Genomic DNA, 12,538 nt, shown 5'->3' with positions numbered 1-12,538 from the left:
CATGAGCAGTGGGGAAAAATAGGTTTGTCTTTGTAAACAGAATAGTAGTGTCCGTTAACAGGTTAGACATAATGTTTCGGTTTATTTTTTGCAATGTAAGTTTCAGCATAAGGCATTATTAGTATAGATAAAAACACAAATGTGTTTTAATATGCAGATAATTGATAGAGTATGTATAATGTAGTAAATGGTAGCTAACACCATGTACAGAACTAATTAAAGGGAATATATAGAAAAGAGAAGCTGGGAAAGAAGAATGGTTTCCAGTAAATGCTCAAAACAGTCAGGTTAATGAAGAAACATTTGAAAAACTTCAATGTATGTGATGGGAAATCCTTACTTTGTTTTCTGCTGAAGACTGTTTTTGAGGGCTTACTGAATGACCAGCTCCAAAGTGGAGCTTTGCATAAATGTGGCAAGTGTTGGATCTAGATAGGACCTGTATGAAGCAAAATTTCAGTCTTTACAAAGCATTCCTCATTGTCCCACAAAGGTGTTGTTTTTCAGTTATGGCTTTCTTATGTCTCCAAATCTTTCCTTCTAGACTTGTGACCCCTTTCCTAATCGCAGACAGGCATCTTGATGATACAGACTTAGATAAACTCTTAAATAACTCTTTTTGACTAGATTCATGAAGTTTTCTCTGGCTTATCACCTTAAATGGACTATTCTTCCGCAGGCTTCAAAAAAAAAATGCTTTGAAGATGCCATTCTTCAGTCTGCAAAAACTTCCAGCTTCTTTAAAACTAGCATTGGAGTTCTGATGCTCCAGTGGCATTGTGTCAGCACTAGAAATTAGGATTCTGGCACATTGCTTGACCTGTTTGGATGTAAAAAGTAGTCAGGACTTGTGGCTTGAACTGAAGCATGTCCTGGCCATATTCTGCTGTTATGTCATTCTTCATTTGCAGGACGTTAGCATTTGCCAACAGCATCCTTTTCATGCCTCCTTCTAATGCCAGAGTCTGAGATTAGGACCAATTCAAACTATAGGTTGCAGTGTGGGCAAAATAGCGTTCCTTTTTCCCAATCCAGGGAAAAGGTCCATGAGTCCAAAGGTCCATAGAAAGTCCATGTCTACAAATAGCAAAGTTTGCACCTGTTGACTCTGTGTTCTGTAAAAATGCATCAGGCAATTTTTTTTAAAAAAGTTCTGGTAGATTTTAAAATGCTGTTCCTTATACTAGTTTGTTTTTCTTCCTGCTTTAAAAAGACCAGCTGGTAAGCTTACTGAGGGCTTACTATGGAAAGAGAGGGTGAGATGGATGGTTAACATGTTAACAACCTCTGCTTTTCAGGGAGTGACATCAGATGTGAAGTTTTTATATGTTGATTGTAAGCATATTTGGACAGAAATTATTAGTGCCTTCTCCGTTTGGAGCACTGGCTGCTAAGCTGGAATTCCAAAGATTTGGCCTTCCTCTGCCCGTTGTCCCAGGAGAAATCCTTGGATGATACTTCTCTTTTAGATGAAACAAAGCTTTGTGCTCTTTTCTCAGGGCCGTCCTGAATTGACACCCACAGCAATAGCTGCAGGAAAACTGCTGGCTCAGCGTCTTTTTGGCCAGTCTTCAGAATTGATGGACTATGACAATGTGAGTTCTTTTTTCAGTAATAAAAACAAATCTTTTTTTTTTTCTTAAAAGAATATTTAAAGAAATTGTATTTTTTTTCCATCTGGAATCTAGTTTTGACAGCCGAAACAGATGTGTGTGACAGAGCTGCTCTTCTCAGTCATGCAAAATTCTCCCCTGCAGCTGCTTCATATGGTTCACAGTAACACTTTGTTTCCTGATGAACAGGTACCTACTACAGTTTTCACTCCCTTAGAATATGGTTGTGTTGGGCTGTCGGAAGAAAAGGCCGTGCAGCGTTATGGATCAGATAATATTGAGGTATGAAAATATTTTTAATTTATAGCTTGTGTCGGAGTTGCACTATGAAAAAATAAGTCCTCCAAATGCTGTATTTGCAGCTAGGGATTTGGTGTCTTCAGAAGAGCTCAGGACTTTAAAAATATTGCAGTATGTCACAATGGAAACTGTTACCTAGTGGGCTTAAAATTATTGGTTGTCAGATGGTTTTAAACTAGCTGCCATCTCCATAAACGATATTGCACAGCATCATTAAATAACAGTTATGTTCCTTTTAATTGTCAGAATTGCTGGTCAGGTTCTTTAGTCTAAGTTTTATGGATGTCCCCAGAAACATTCTCACAAGTTGTTCAGTGTTATCTTTGTGGCTGAAATATCTTGATACGGTGCGTGTGCATTGCATTTTGATGAAGAAACATGATATGCCGTATATTCACACCCAGCCTTCTGATATGAGGATGAGATTAAGGTACATGTGGTGAAGAAATTCATAAACACTGTGTAATAAGACAAGATTCAAACAAATCACACTTGAAAAGATATTTTGTGTTATCTTTATTCACTCATCAAAAAGAATGTCAGTATATGATGCAGTAATTTATGGAAATACAAAGTGCAGTACTCCAGTTTGTTATTAGTTCTGATTTTAATGCTTTTGAAATATACTTCACATTTATACTTGAGTGTTCCAGAATTGTTACCTGTTTTTTTGTTTAAAATGATGAACGTGAATTAATGTTTTTTTTTCTATAACATTATCAAATATGTAGTAATAATAATGGTTATAATATAAAACAGCATTTTTTAATGTATTAGTACATTCTAATACAAATGGTATTGTTTTCCTTACCAGGTGTACCATGCATATTATAAACCTTTAGAGTTTACAGTGGCTGAAAGAGATGCAACTCAATGCTATATGAAAGTGAGTGTTGTGGACTTTTAACTTGCTTTTAACTTAAAACAATACACGTGGTACAGCCAGCTTTGAGGAAGACTGTCTAGCAAAGAAAAAAAAAAACACCTTTCTGAAATGGTTGAGATCTTTTTTAATGATAGCCTGTTTCTCTAGCATAACTACAAATATTTAATATTAATTACTTACTCCATTGCATCTTGAAAGTGCTTTATAGGTATTAGCATTTTTCAGAGGTGACATTCTACTGATTGATACCATCTATGGGCTGCTGTTAAGGTCCAAACAAATATTCTAACTTCCATAGAGATCAATCTCTGCTTCTTCCAGTGAAATTCTTAACTAGCTCTAGTAATATTTGAGGCCATCTCTTGTGAAAGTATACTACCATTTAAAATAAAAGAAGCACAAGGCTAACAAAACTAGCATAACTGTTCCCTGTCTTAGTTATGAAAATAAAAAACACCTGGTTTAGACCAAAGTATTGGATTTGAAGCATGTCTTCTAGAGCAGTCCAATTTCTTCACTCTTCAAAAGTTCTCTGATATACTTGCCCATAATAGAGGATCTTAAATAAGGTGAATATATCTGATTGGTAGAATATATCATAGTTTTATTCTTCATTCTTTTCTCCTAAATACTAGGGAGCTATCTTGCTGGAATAAATGTTATAACTGCTGCATGTCCATCACAAATTATTATGGTATTATGAGTGTGTTAAGTAAGGAATATCCATCGTTAATAGCTGTAACCAGTTTTTCTAATAATATTTTGTCACATCTGACTTTTGCAAGTAGCTTAGCAGCTTTGCCTTAACTATCCCAAGCACCATTGCAGCTAAGGTGATGCTAGTTCTTTTAGCTATTCCCTTTGAATTGTGTCAATGAAGGTGAATATTTGAGGACAAAATAGTAATGGCATAATAATTGTTGAGTGGCATTGAATATGGTTCTTGTTAAACTCCCCAAACACACAAATGTTGAACTTAAAATTTAACACTGTAGTGCAAGAGGGTTTTTTCTTTAAAACTTCTTCTATATTTAAACTACCATGTCAGAATTGCTGCTGTTACTGGGATTATTAATGAAAAAAATCCATGTCTTTACTGAGTAGCAGAACTAAACAGATTAGTGATGATGTAATGTTTGATGGGATGGTATAGGGATAGACTGATTTTATTCTCGTAACAATAAACATGATGTCCCTAAAGGAACAGTTTTATCAGAGAACTTACTGAAAAAAATAAAAAGTTAAGTGTGTACTGACTCAGGCCTTCACAGATGCTTAGTTACCTTCATCTTTGCTTGCTTCCAAGACTTGACTGTTGTTTAGGTTATGTGGCTGATGTGGTAAAAGCGTCTTGCCAAGCTGGCTTCCGTAAGTGTAAGGAATTACAAAGGCACAAAATACCTTATAATTAGTAGCGGTCTTTGGAAATACTGCTGATTAGCTGCTAAGAATACATGTACCTGCAAAAGCTCAGACACTAAAGGTGGTCCTTCAGTGTCAAGATGTCTGTAGTGTAGCAATCAAACCAATGAAGGTATTTTGAAATTTTCATACAAATGACAAACAGAAGTATTCAATATACCACAAATTGTTGTTGTCAGTGGCTCCCTGAAGTCTGAAAGAAATATGCTAATAAAGCTTTGATTCAGGAAAGTGCTCAGGGACAAGCATAAGATCTATTGAAGTCACTAAGATTTAAGCAAGTGTGTAAGTTCTTGGCACACTGGGAATCAACAGCTGAACTAGGATCTTGGGGCACTTCAGTTTCATTTAATGCAACTTCGTGCCTTATCTTTAGATGTTCTAAGAAAAGATTTCTATGTAATGTATTGTTTTCAGATGGTGTGCTTACGAGAGAGGGAGCAACGAATCCTTGGCCTTCATTTCATTGGACCAAATGCAGGCGAAGTTATTCAAGGATTTGCTCTTGGAATCAAGTAAGTACAAAAGAATGTCTCTAGCTTCTAAAGCCTGCTTTTTAAGTTATTGTAAGATTATAAAAGATAGCTGCCTAGTTTTGGCAACACTATAAAGAATCCTTGCTTTTTGTTACTTTATGTAGTATTGCACATATTTCTACTAAAATACTGTGGTTCTTCATTAAGATACACTGGATTTAGTTATTATAATACTGGATATAGTTAAGGAATGACTGATGAAAATACATTGTTGGCTTGGTATTGTTACAGCAAAAAATATAATTGTGCATTAACAAATGAATGTTAGTTTTCTTGAAGTGTAGCTGCTTTTGCATCCTATGCACAGGATAGGAGATTGCTGCATAGTTTTGCAAGTCCCTTAAAAAGGGTATTTGTGTTTTCCATAAAAAGCTTTCTTACACCTGCCAATCATTTCCTTTTTTTAATCTCATCTTTAAATGTGCACAATTTGCTTCTTAAAAGCTCAGCAAGGAGTTGCATGAATTTTAAGCTTCTGTTTATAAACCAACCAGTATGTGATAAGGTAAGAAGCAATATCTGTAGGATGATGGAGAGGGAGTTACCTTTTCTGGAACTGTCTGATAATTCCAATAAGAAATTTACCCAAGTAGCTGAACTTTTGTGATTTGTTTACTCAGATTTAAATGTAGGAGTGCACTTTTCCTCACTTGTACATCTTTATTTTCACTTTGAAGGAGTAAGAATGACTCCTCGTCCTCTGTCGTTAAATGGAGCTTTTTTGCTCCCTCTCTTTTGTGCTAGACCTGTTTGTTTTTCATTTCCCTTCTTACTGCTGGTTTACATCTTCAGAAATGTTGATTTGTATATTTACATTATAGTTTTTTAAACTTATCTTTAAAGACAATAATCTGGGTTTCAAGAAATGCCCTCCCTATTGTGGTACTAGCTCATTGTCCTAAATATCATCACTATTTTATTGCAGTTTTAGTCTTGCTACTTTAGTCTTGCATTTATGCTAGTCACTCTTCTGAGTGACTAACATAAATGAAAATCAGAAAGGATTAAGAAGGCAGGACCGCAACTATCATGTGAGCAATATCTTGGAAATCATTGATAGCAGTATACCCTGAATACACATTTTCAACATGTGTTTGTAGTCCATTAATTGCCAGTGGTATAGATTTTAGAACTACATTTTTTCGGATGTCATTGTTTTGAAGTTTTATCCAAAATAACCAGTGAAAAGGAAGCATATGAAACTGGAGTGCTTTTCTGCCTTGCCTGAGGGAAATTAAAGCTTTAGCCACAGTAAGAGGTTTTCAGCAGGTCAGATTCTTGTATTGGTTTCTATTGTATTTCACAAATCCAGAGTTTTCAATGTGGAACACCCACTGTAAAAGCTGCTGTTCTCCATTGTCAAATATTAGGTCTCACTTCTGTCTCTCCAAAGGATGATTTTTCATCTTCACTCTCCTCTTAGCACTCTGGTAACATCTATGCTCAGCAGTGGTTTTTGCTTATTGGTGCTTTTTTGGATATATGTGGGACAGACTTCTGTGACTGTTTTCCCTGTATTTTGTACAGACAGAGTACGTTATTCCATAGAGAGCTTGAAATAATTTTCACATTTAAGTCCATTTCAGCTATTCTTACAGCATGACCTGCCAGGAATAGCAGCTCAAAGGAAAGTCATCAAATCTAAGAATGTTATTGGACAAGGAAAGGAATTAGGCTAGTGGGACTTTTAGCTCAGCTTTTTTTTTTCTCTCAGATGATGGAATTTTTCCTCCTGCCTATAGCATTGATAATTTAAGTGTAAGCAATAGACTTTGTTAACAATCATAGAAGAATATTCTGGTATTACTTCCTTCATCAGATTGTTGCCTGCAGTCCTAATTTAAGATGTTCTTCCTGTGTATGCGTGGATGTGTATGTATGTTTTTCCATCTGGAGTTGTTGAAACACATCTATGTACAAGAAAAGCTGAAGGCTGCAGTTTTGTCATATGTTTTTGCCATAGGCTCAGTTCCTACTTGGGATAAATTGCTTAATTCTCTCTGTCTCAACTCTTAGGACAATTCTTCTGTGCCGAACAGTGTAGTGCATTTAAATTTTGTTGTGTGAGTGCCTAAGAAATAATAAACAACACTGAAGAATAAATGCAACTCTTCTACCTGATAAAATCGACATGAGTGGGATTAGCTTGATGTTTTAGGACATTCTACCTGCTTCAGGTGAACAGTGTATGACTTTATGGGTCTTTTTTTTTCTTTTTGGTAGATGTGGTGCTACCTATCCTCAACTAATGAAGACAGTTGGCATTCACCCTACCTGTGCTGAAGAAATTACCAAGTTGCATATTACAAAACGTTCTGGCTTGGATGCAACAGTCACAGGGTGCTGAGGTTAAATACCATCCCTGGAAAGAAGGAAAAAAAGCACAAAGTATATCTGAAAAGAAAATGGACACTTGAGTTAAAACAGATGACTCAATGAAACCCAATGGCTTGAGTTCCAGAAATCTTTCTCATTCTTCCTGTAGACAGATTTTACTCACAGCCAAAGAAATTGTCTTCACACCAGCAGAGTTTTAAAGCCAATGCAGTCGTGCTGTGACAAATCTCTCTTCCAAAGTGCATATAACTCTTCTCTTGTTAGGAGCTTGGGAATAATCACAGCTTTATGTATAAAAGTATATCAGAAATCATTAACATCTTGAGGCCTTAAATTTAAACAGTTGTTGTCTGAGTTTGTGTTGGCATGGCTGACTGCCAACAGAATTTTCTCGCACTGTTTGGGTACAGATGCCAGGCATCAAACAGGGCTTCCCTTAGAATTTTGTTGATGGTCCTTTCTCCTAAGTACTTGGATAGTTCATTACTGATCCTAATATTGAACATCAAATCTTTTTGCTCACTAGCAGAAACGAGTTCCCAGTGTATGCAACAATAGGTAAGCAATCATCTCTTTTTTTAACCTTCAAAATGTAGTATAATATCTCACAAATTACTGCTTAAACACAGTATATTAAGCAATGTTGAAAAGTAGAATCAAAGCCACTAATAATCCAGCTCATGTAGCATTTGTTGCTTCTTTTAGAATGTGTAAGTTTGCCCGATGAAGAGGTGTATTTTCATTGGTTTTGTTTTTAATACTTTCTAACTATGAGCTGGATTCTGCTTTTAAGTGGATTTAGATAAAAGCATATGTTACTGAAGGGAACTATATTAAACAGTGAACTCAAACAGAAATGACCCCGCTCAGAACACACATGGAAAATAATTATCTGCAAACTTTTTTCAGAGTATTGGCCAGAGTAAGAAAGCATTAATCTATTGCAAGCTTCTTAATGCAAGTTTCTGATTATTTTCCTGCTGTCCACAAGGGGGAGATGCTGGCTAATTTGTGGCAAGGGAAAAACAAATCTGATAGTGAAACTTGTTCTGCAGAAGCCTGTTAAATAGGTAGTGTGACAAAGACAAAACACAAAACAAACTTCATTAAATTTCAATCTAAGTTGCAGTTGCCATCATGTTGATATGTATAGTCAGTTTCTTGCATAGTAGAATTGTACACATGGGAAAGGGAGAGATCAGAATGTATACTTCTAGCAATTAATTTATATCAGTGTTTTTGCATGTGTAATTTGATGTTTTCATAGCTGTCCTATGTTCTGCTCGCTACACGTTTTGGAAGAGCAGTCTGATCATGCATACCTTTTACTATTTTTTCATTGACTATTTTGCTGGTACAGATGGCAGCATGGACAAATGATTGATTTATTTCAAGTGTGAAATAGTTCTTTACTGTTAAAATTGTACCTGTCAGAGAAACTATTGCACAAAAATTGATCAGACATTCTAAAATATGCAGTAATAGCATTTATCACACTCTTTTTTTCACTAGAATACTGTTTTTGAGGATTTGTTCTGACTTTAACAGCGACAAAAGAAATACTAAATGTTTTCTCTTCAGAGTTTCCTGAAATTTCTGATCCATGAGAAAGGAAGGGCTGATGCAGTTTGACTGCAAGTGGCATTCCCTGTCAGGTCTGCTGTTGCAATTTTTTGTCTGTGAAATCATCAGTAAGCTTGTAATAGGAAAAAAAATTTCTTTGAGTGGAAGTATAGTCACAATACTACCTAAATATTGCCTTTAGAGAAAATGGTATGAAAACCCTACTAGAAACAAACAAACAAAAATTAATAGATTTTCCAAGCTGTAAAAATGTTTGTAGTAAATTTAGATTTTTGAAAATATTTAAAAATATAAATTATAAAATATAAACTAATTATATGATATTTTGCAACATTGAGATACCGAGCATCTCCGACTACACAGATTTTGTGTTGAGAAACATCCCACATCTGACTAAACTCTAATGTGATGTGTGCAAGATATTTTTCCTACTGATTACTTATTACAGATCCTTTTGCACCGCTGAATGAATATTAGTGGTCAGTCATGTTAAAGTGGCTTCTCTTCCCAGTCCTACAAAAGACTTTATCAGCCCCCACAGACATATCAATGGAAAGATGAGTTAATTTCATTCATCATAAAGTTGAAAATAATTTGAGACAACTAGTTAAAGAGATTTCAAGGAAATGTGCCCTCAGTATATTTGGTATTTGAAACTAAGGCCTCTCAGCATCTTTGAAATAACAGGAACTCTCTTGGTTTTAGAATTGTTATGTTGACTGCATGAAAATTGATCCTGTATCTTGAACTGCAGCCTAGTTCTCTTCCTCATTTAGTGGAAAATGTTGTCACCTGAAGTAAAATTAAATGTACATTCACACTTACAGAACTCTAATATCAGAATCAACAGTAAGATAGAAAAATAATTGCTAATGTGCTTTGTGCTTTTTTTCCTGAAGGATTCTTTGAGGAACTCTCCAGGGATGGTCCTTAAGAATTGTTTTTAAAAGCCTGACTAATGTCAATTGGAATGGCTGATGTATGCCACAAATTATTATTACATGTGAAAGTTAAAAATAATTCTAGTCGGGCTTTTTCTCAGGATGCCAGCTGATGAAGTCTTGTTTGTCAAACCACACCATGGTGCAGACAAGTCTGAGCATTGCTGGGTCCCTCATATGTATTATCCTGATATTTATTGTGATGTGAATTAACAAATTAATAAACATTGCATTTTTTAGTAAGTGCTTGTATTTGGTTAATTTTGCACATATGGTTTCAGCTTGTAAAGGATTTCTTTTTTGATCTTAATGCTGTTCCTCGTGGTTGAAGTATATGTTAAGGAAACTAGTAGTAGTTGACAGATTCAAACCTGTTAATAAGGAAATGTTGATACCTCTTTGTCTCTGATGTGTAAACTGAATAGCCATTATTCTGGGCTGGGTGACCTAAACTATTCTAAATTTAAATTAAGAGCACCTCTGGACACAGTAGATATGCTTTCAAATATTCTGTTTATTCCAACTAATGAGGTCTAGCAGGTATGTTCACAGTCCATGTGCGTTGACGTGCTTTGTGAAGACTCATCGAGATGTAACTCGGAAACTCCCTTGAAATGCAGTGCAGTCAGAGTGTTGTGCAGGTCTGCGCTATTATACATTTAGCTGTTTGGGTTTTAAACTAGAAAACATAGTGGAAAAAATATGTTACAGCAAAGCCAAATAATAGCTGTGGGTATTAATAGATAAAAACACTGGAAAATGAATGAAGAAATGCTAGCAATATAAGTTTAAAAACTCTGAGATTCTGTCAGAAAAGAAGGGGGCTGCATTGTTTGAATTAACCTCAGGGATTTTTTCTTTACATTCTGTTACTTTGATCAGATGTTCCCATTAAGTTGGGAGATGCTAAGCTTCTGAAAACAGCTAGTTTAACGTTATTTTAGTGGCTTCCCTGGATTTGATACTGAGAAGGAATATGGACTTAACTGCATTTAAAGTTATTTTTTCTTCTACATTTTTACTCTGTTCTAATTTCCTGGAATATTTCGCTACAGGTTCTAACTATTTAGGATAGCTAGGAACAGTGGCTTAAAAGGGAATAAGGTAAGCATTGTTCTTGATTTTTTTCCTCTGTATTTTCATGTACTGTTTTAATCTTGCAGCAAACAAGAATAACAGACAAGTATATAGACAGTGATCTTCATGAATTTATAAGATTGGGAATTGAACATACCACATTACTTACACGTAATGATAGCTTGTTCTCTACAATTAAGTTTTGCATTTTCCCATTTATGCATATACTACTGCATGCCACTATACCTATCAGAAAACATTTCTGCAGTTCAGATAATTCCAGATCAGGAGCTAGAAAAGTTTCGGTACAGCAGACATGTTGCAGTATGGATATATGTTGTTACCAGAATAACCATGCTAACAAACAAGTGCATTTCTAACCAAAACAGTTAATTATTGTACAGTTTCAAGTTTGAAGGCTTCTTTTCAGAGGGTCACGCTTATCCAACAAAGTAGGCAACTCTGTGCCCATCTAAATTGCCATTTGTGTAAATTCCAGTGAAATCAATGTACTAAAAGTTAACGTTTGCCGTTAATTCCAATGGGATGCAAGCATGTGTCTTAAGTGCTTTGTTAAAGGGGAATCAATATAAGCATATGCCAAAATGTATTTCATTATTACAGTTGGGGAACAGGCTGCAATTATGATTCAAAACATAAAAGATACAATAGACATCTATGATTAGGCAGTGAAATATGCCTTTAATAAGCATAGTGCAGACAGTTTGTTTTGCAATAAGTAAACTTGTATAAAATTCATTGACTTTTTCATTCTTTCAGATGTGAGCTCTCTTTTAAGAGTTTTTTTTTATTTTATACCCGAAGTTTTCCTGATGTTATTCCAGCAGAAAGGCTAGGTTTGCATACATTTATTCTAGTGCCAAACCTGAATTTTACTGGCAGAGGAGAAAAAAGAAGAGTGACCTTTTTTGGTTTGCAGTATTTTTGTTTGTTTGTTTGCTTGCAGGGGCAGCATGCAACAGATTTGGTGTAATTACCCTATCTGATTTTTAAGAAATGGAATGCTTCTGTCCACTGCATGTCAGAGAGCTAATTATGTTTCCGTTGTGGCACTCAAAGTCAATATTGTCAGCTCTTCTTAGTTCTAATCCTCTACATTGAATTTTGATGGGCCAGGTGAAATATCCCCTTCAGCACCTTACTGCAATTCTTGTCAATCATCTTGCCATGAAAAACATGCATATTACAAAGGCTTTGGCAACACTGCATCTGATTTCAGTCTTTAATCTAATATGCACCTTAAGAAAACACCATTCCAACTGCTGACGTTCTGTTTGGGACATGAATGGGATTCTGTTTGCTGTGAGAAACAAAAGAAAATGATGAAATCTTTAAAGGATATAATGGAACTCTTAGGCTATCGCAGCATGTAAGCTCAGTACTAAACCACTGGTCTAGGAAGAAAGCAAATAGGATGGTGGATAGGTACAGAAATTAAACAAAAGTTTTCATTTAAGAAGGAAAATGCAGATGTTTTTAATTTGTCAAGCGATTAAAAAAATACCTTGTTTCAAGCACTACTGGAGTTTGGAAGATTTTACCCGTATCTTTGAAAGCAGTGCTGTTCACTAAAGTCCATTTCTAAGCATGGCATCTGAGTACTGTGTGCCATTTTCTTGTTGTTTCTTATAGACAAGATCTAGCACATTTAAAATCTGCTGGTCCTACTGTGGAAAATTAACATCATCCCTTAGAAGCTGGAATATAAACTAATAAGGCACACTTCCAGAATCTGATTGCATCAGTCAGAAAGATATAGTACGAAGAGAAAAGTGGATATTACCTGGGGGTGTTGTGTGAAATGGAGACCAGTCTTGTTTG

The 12,538-nt window shown here is 35.4% G+C and overlaps 1 protein-coding gene across 2 annotated transcripts in view; it reads left to right on the top strand.

The window, feature by feature from the left end:
- Nucleotides 1-8,932, top strand: part of TXNRD2 (thioredoxin reductase 2) — a 36,735-nt gene extending 27,803 nt beyond the window's left edge. For both annotated transcript variants that reach the window (XM_032199321.1, XM_032199320.1), the window contains exons 13-17: nucleotides 1,500-1,595; nucleotides 1,803-1,895; nucleotides 2,728-2,799; nucleotides 4,639-4,736; nucleotides 6,981-8,932. In XM_032199321.1, the coding sequence (XP_032055212.1) occupies nucleotides 1,500-1,595; nucleotides 1,803-1,895; nucleotides 2,728-2,799; nucleotides 4,639-4,736; nucleotides 6,981-7,104 (483 nt within the window). In that variant the 3' untranslated portion in view covers nucleotides 7,105-8,932. The remainder of the gene's footprint in view (nucleotides 1-1,499; nucleotides 1,596-1,802; nucleotides 1,896-2,727; nucleotides 2,800-4,638; nucleotides 4,737-6,980) is intronic.
- Nucleotides 8,933-12,538: the final 3,606 nt, after the last annotated feature.

The sequence above is a fragment of the Aythya fuligula genome, chromosome 17 (genome assembly GCF_009819795.1).
Source record: "Aythya fuligula isolate bAytFul2 chromosome 17, bAytFul2.pri, whole genome shotgun sequence".
Taxonomy (NCBI): domain Eukaryota; kingdom Metazoa; phylum Chordata; class Aves; order Anseriformes; family Anatidae; genus Aythya; species Aythya fuligula.
This window is presented reverse-complemented; position numbering and strand designations above follow the sequence as displayed.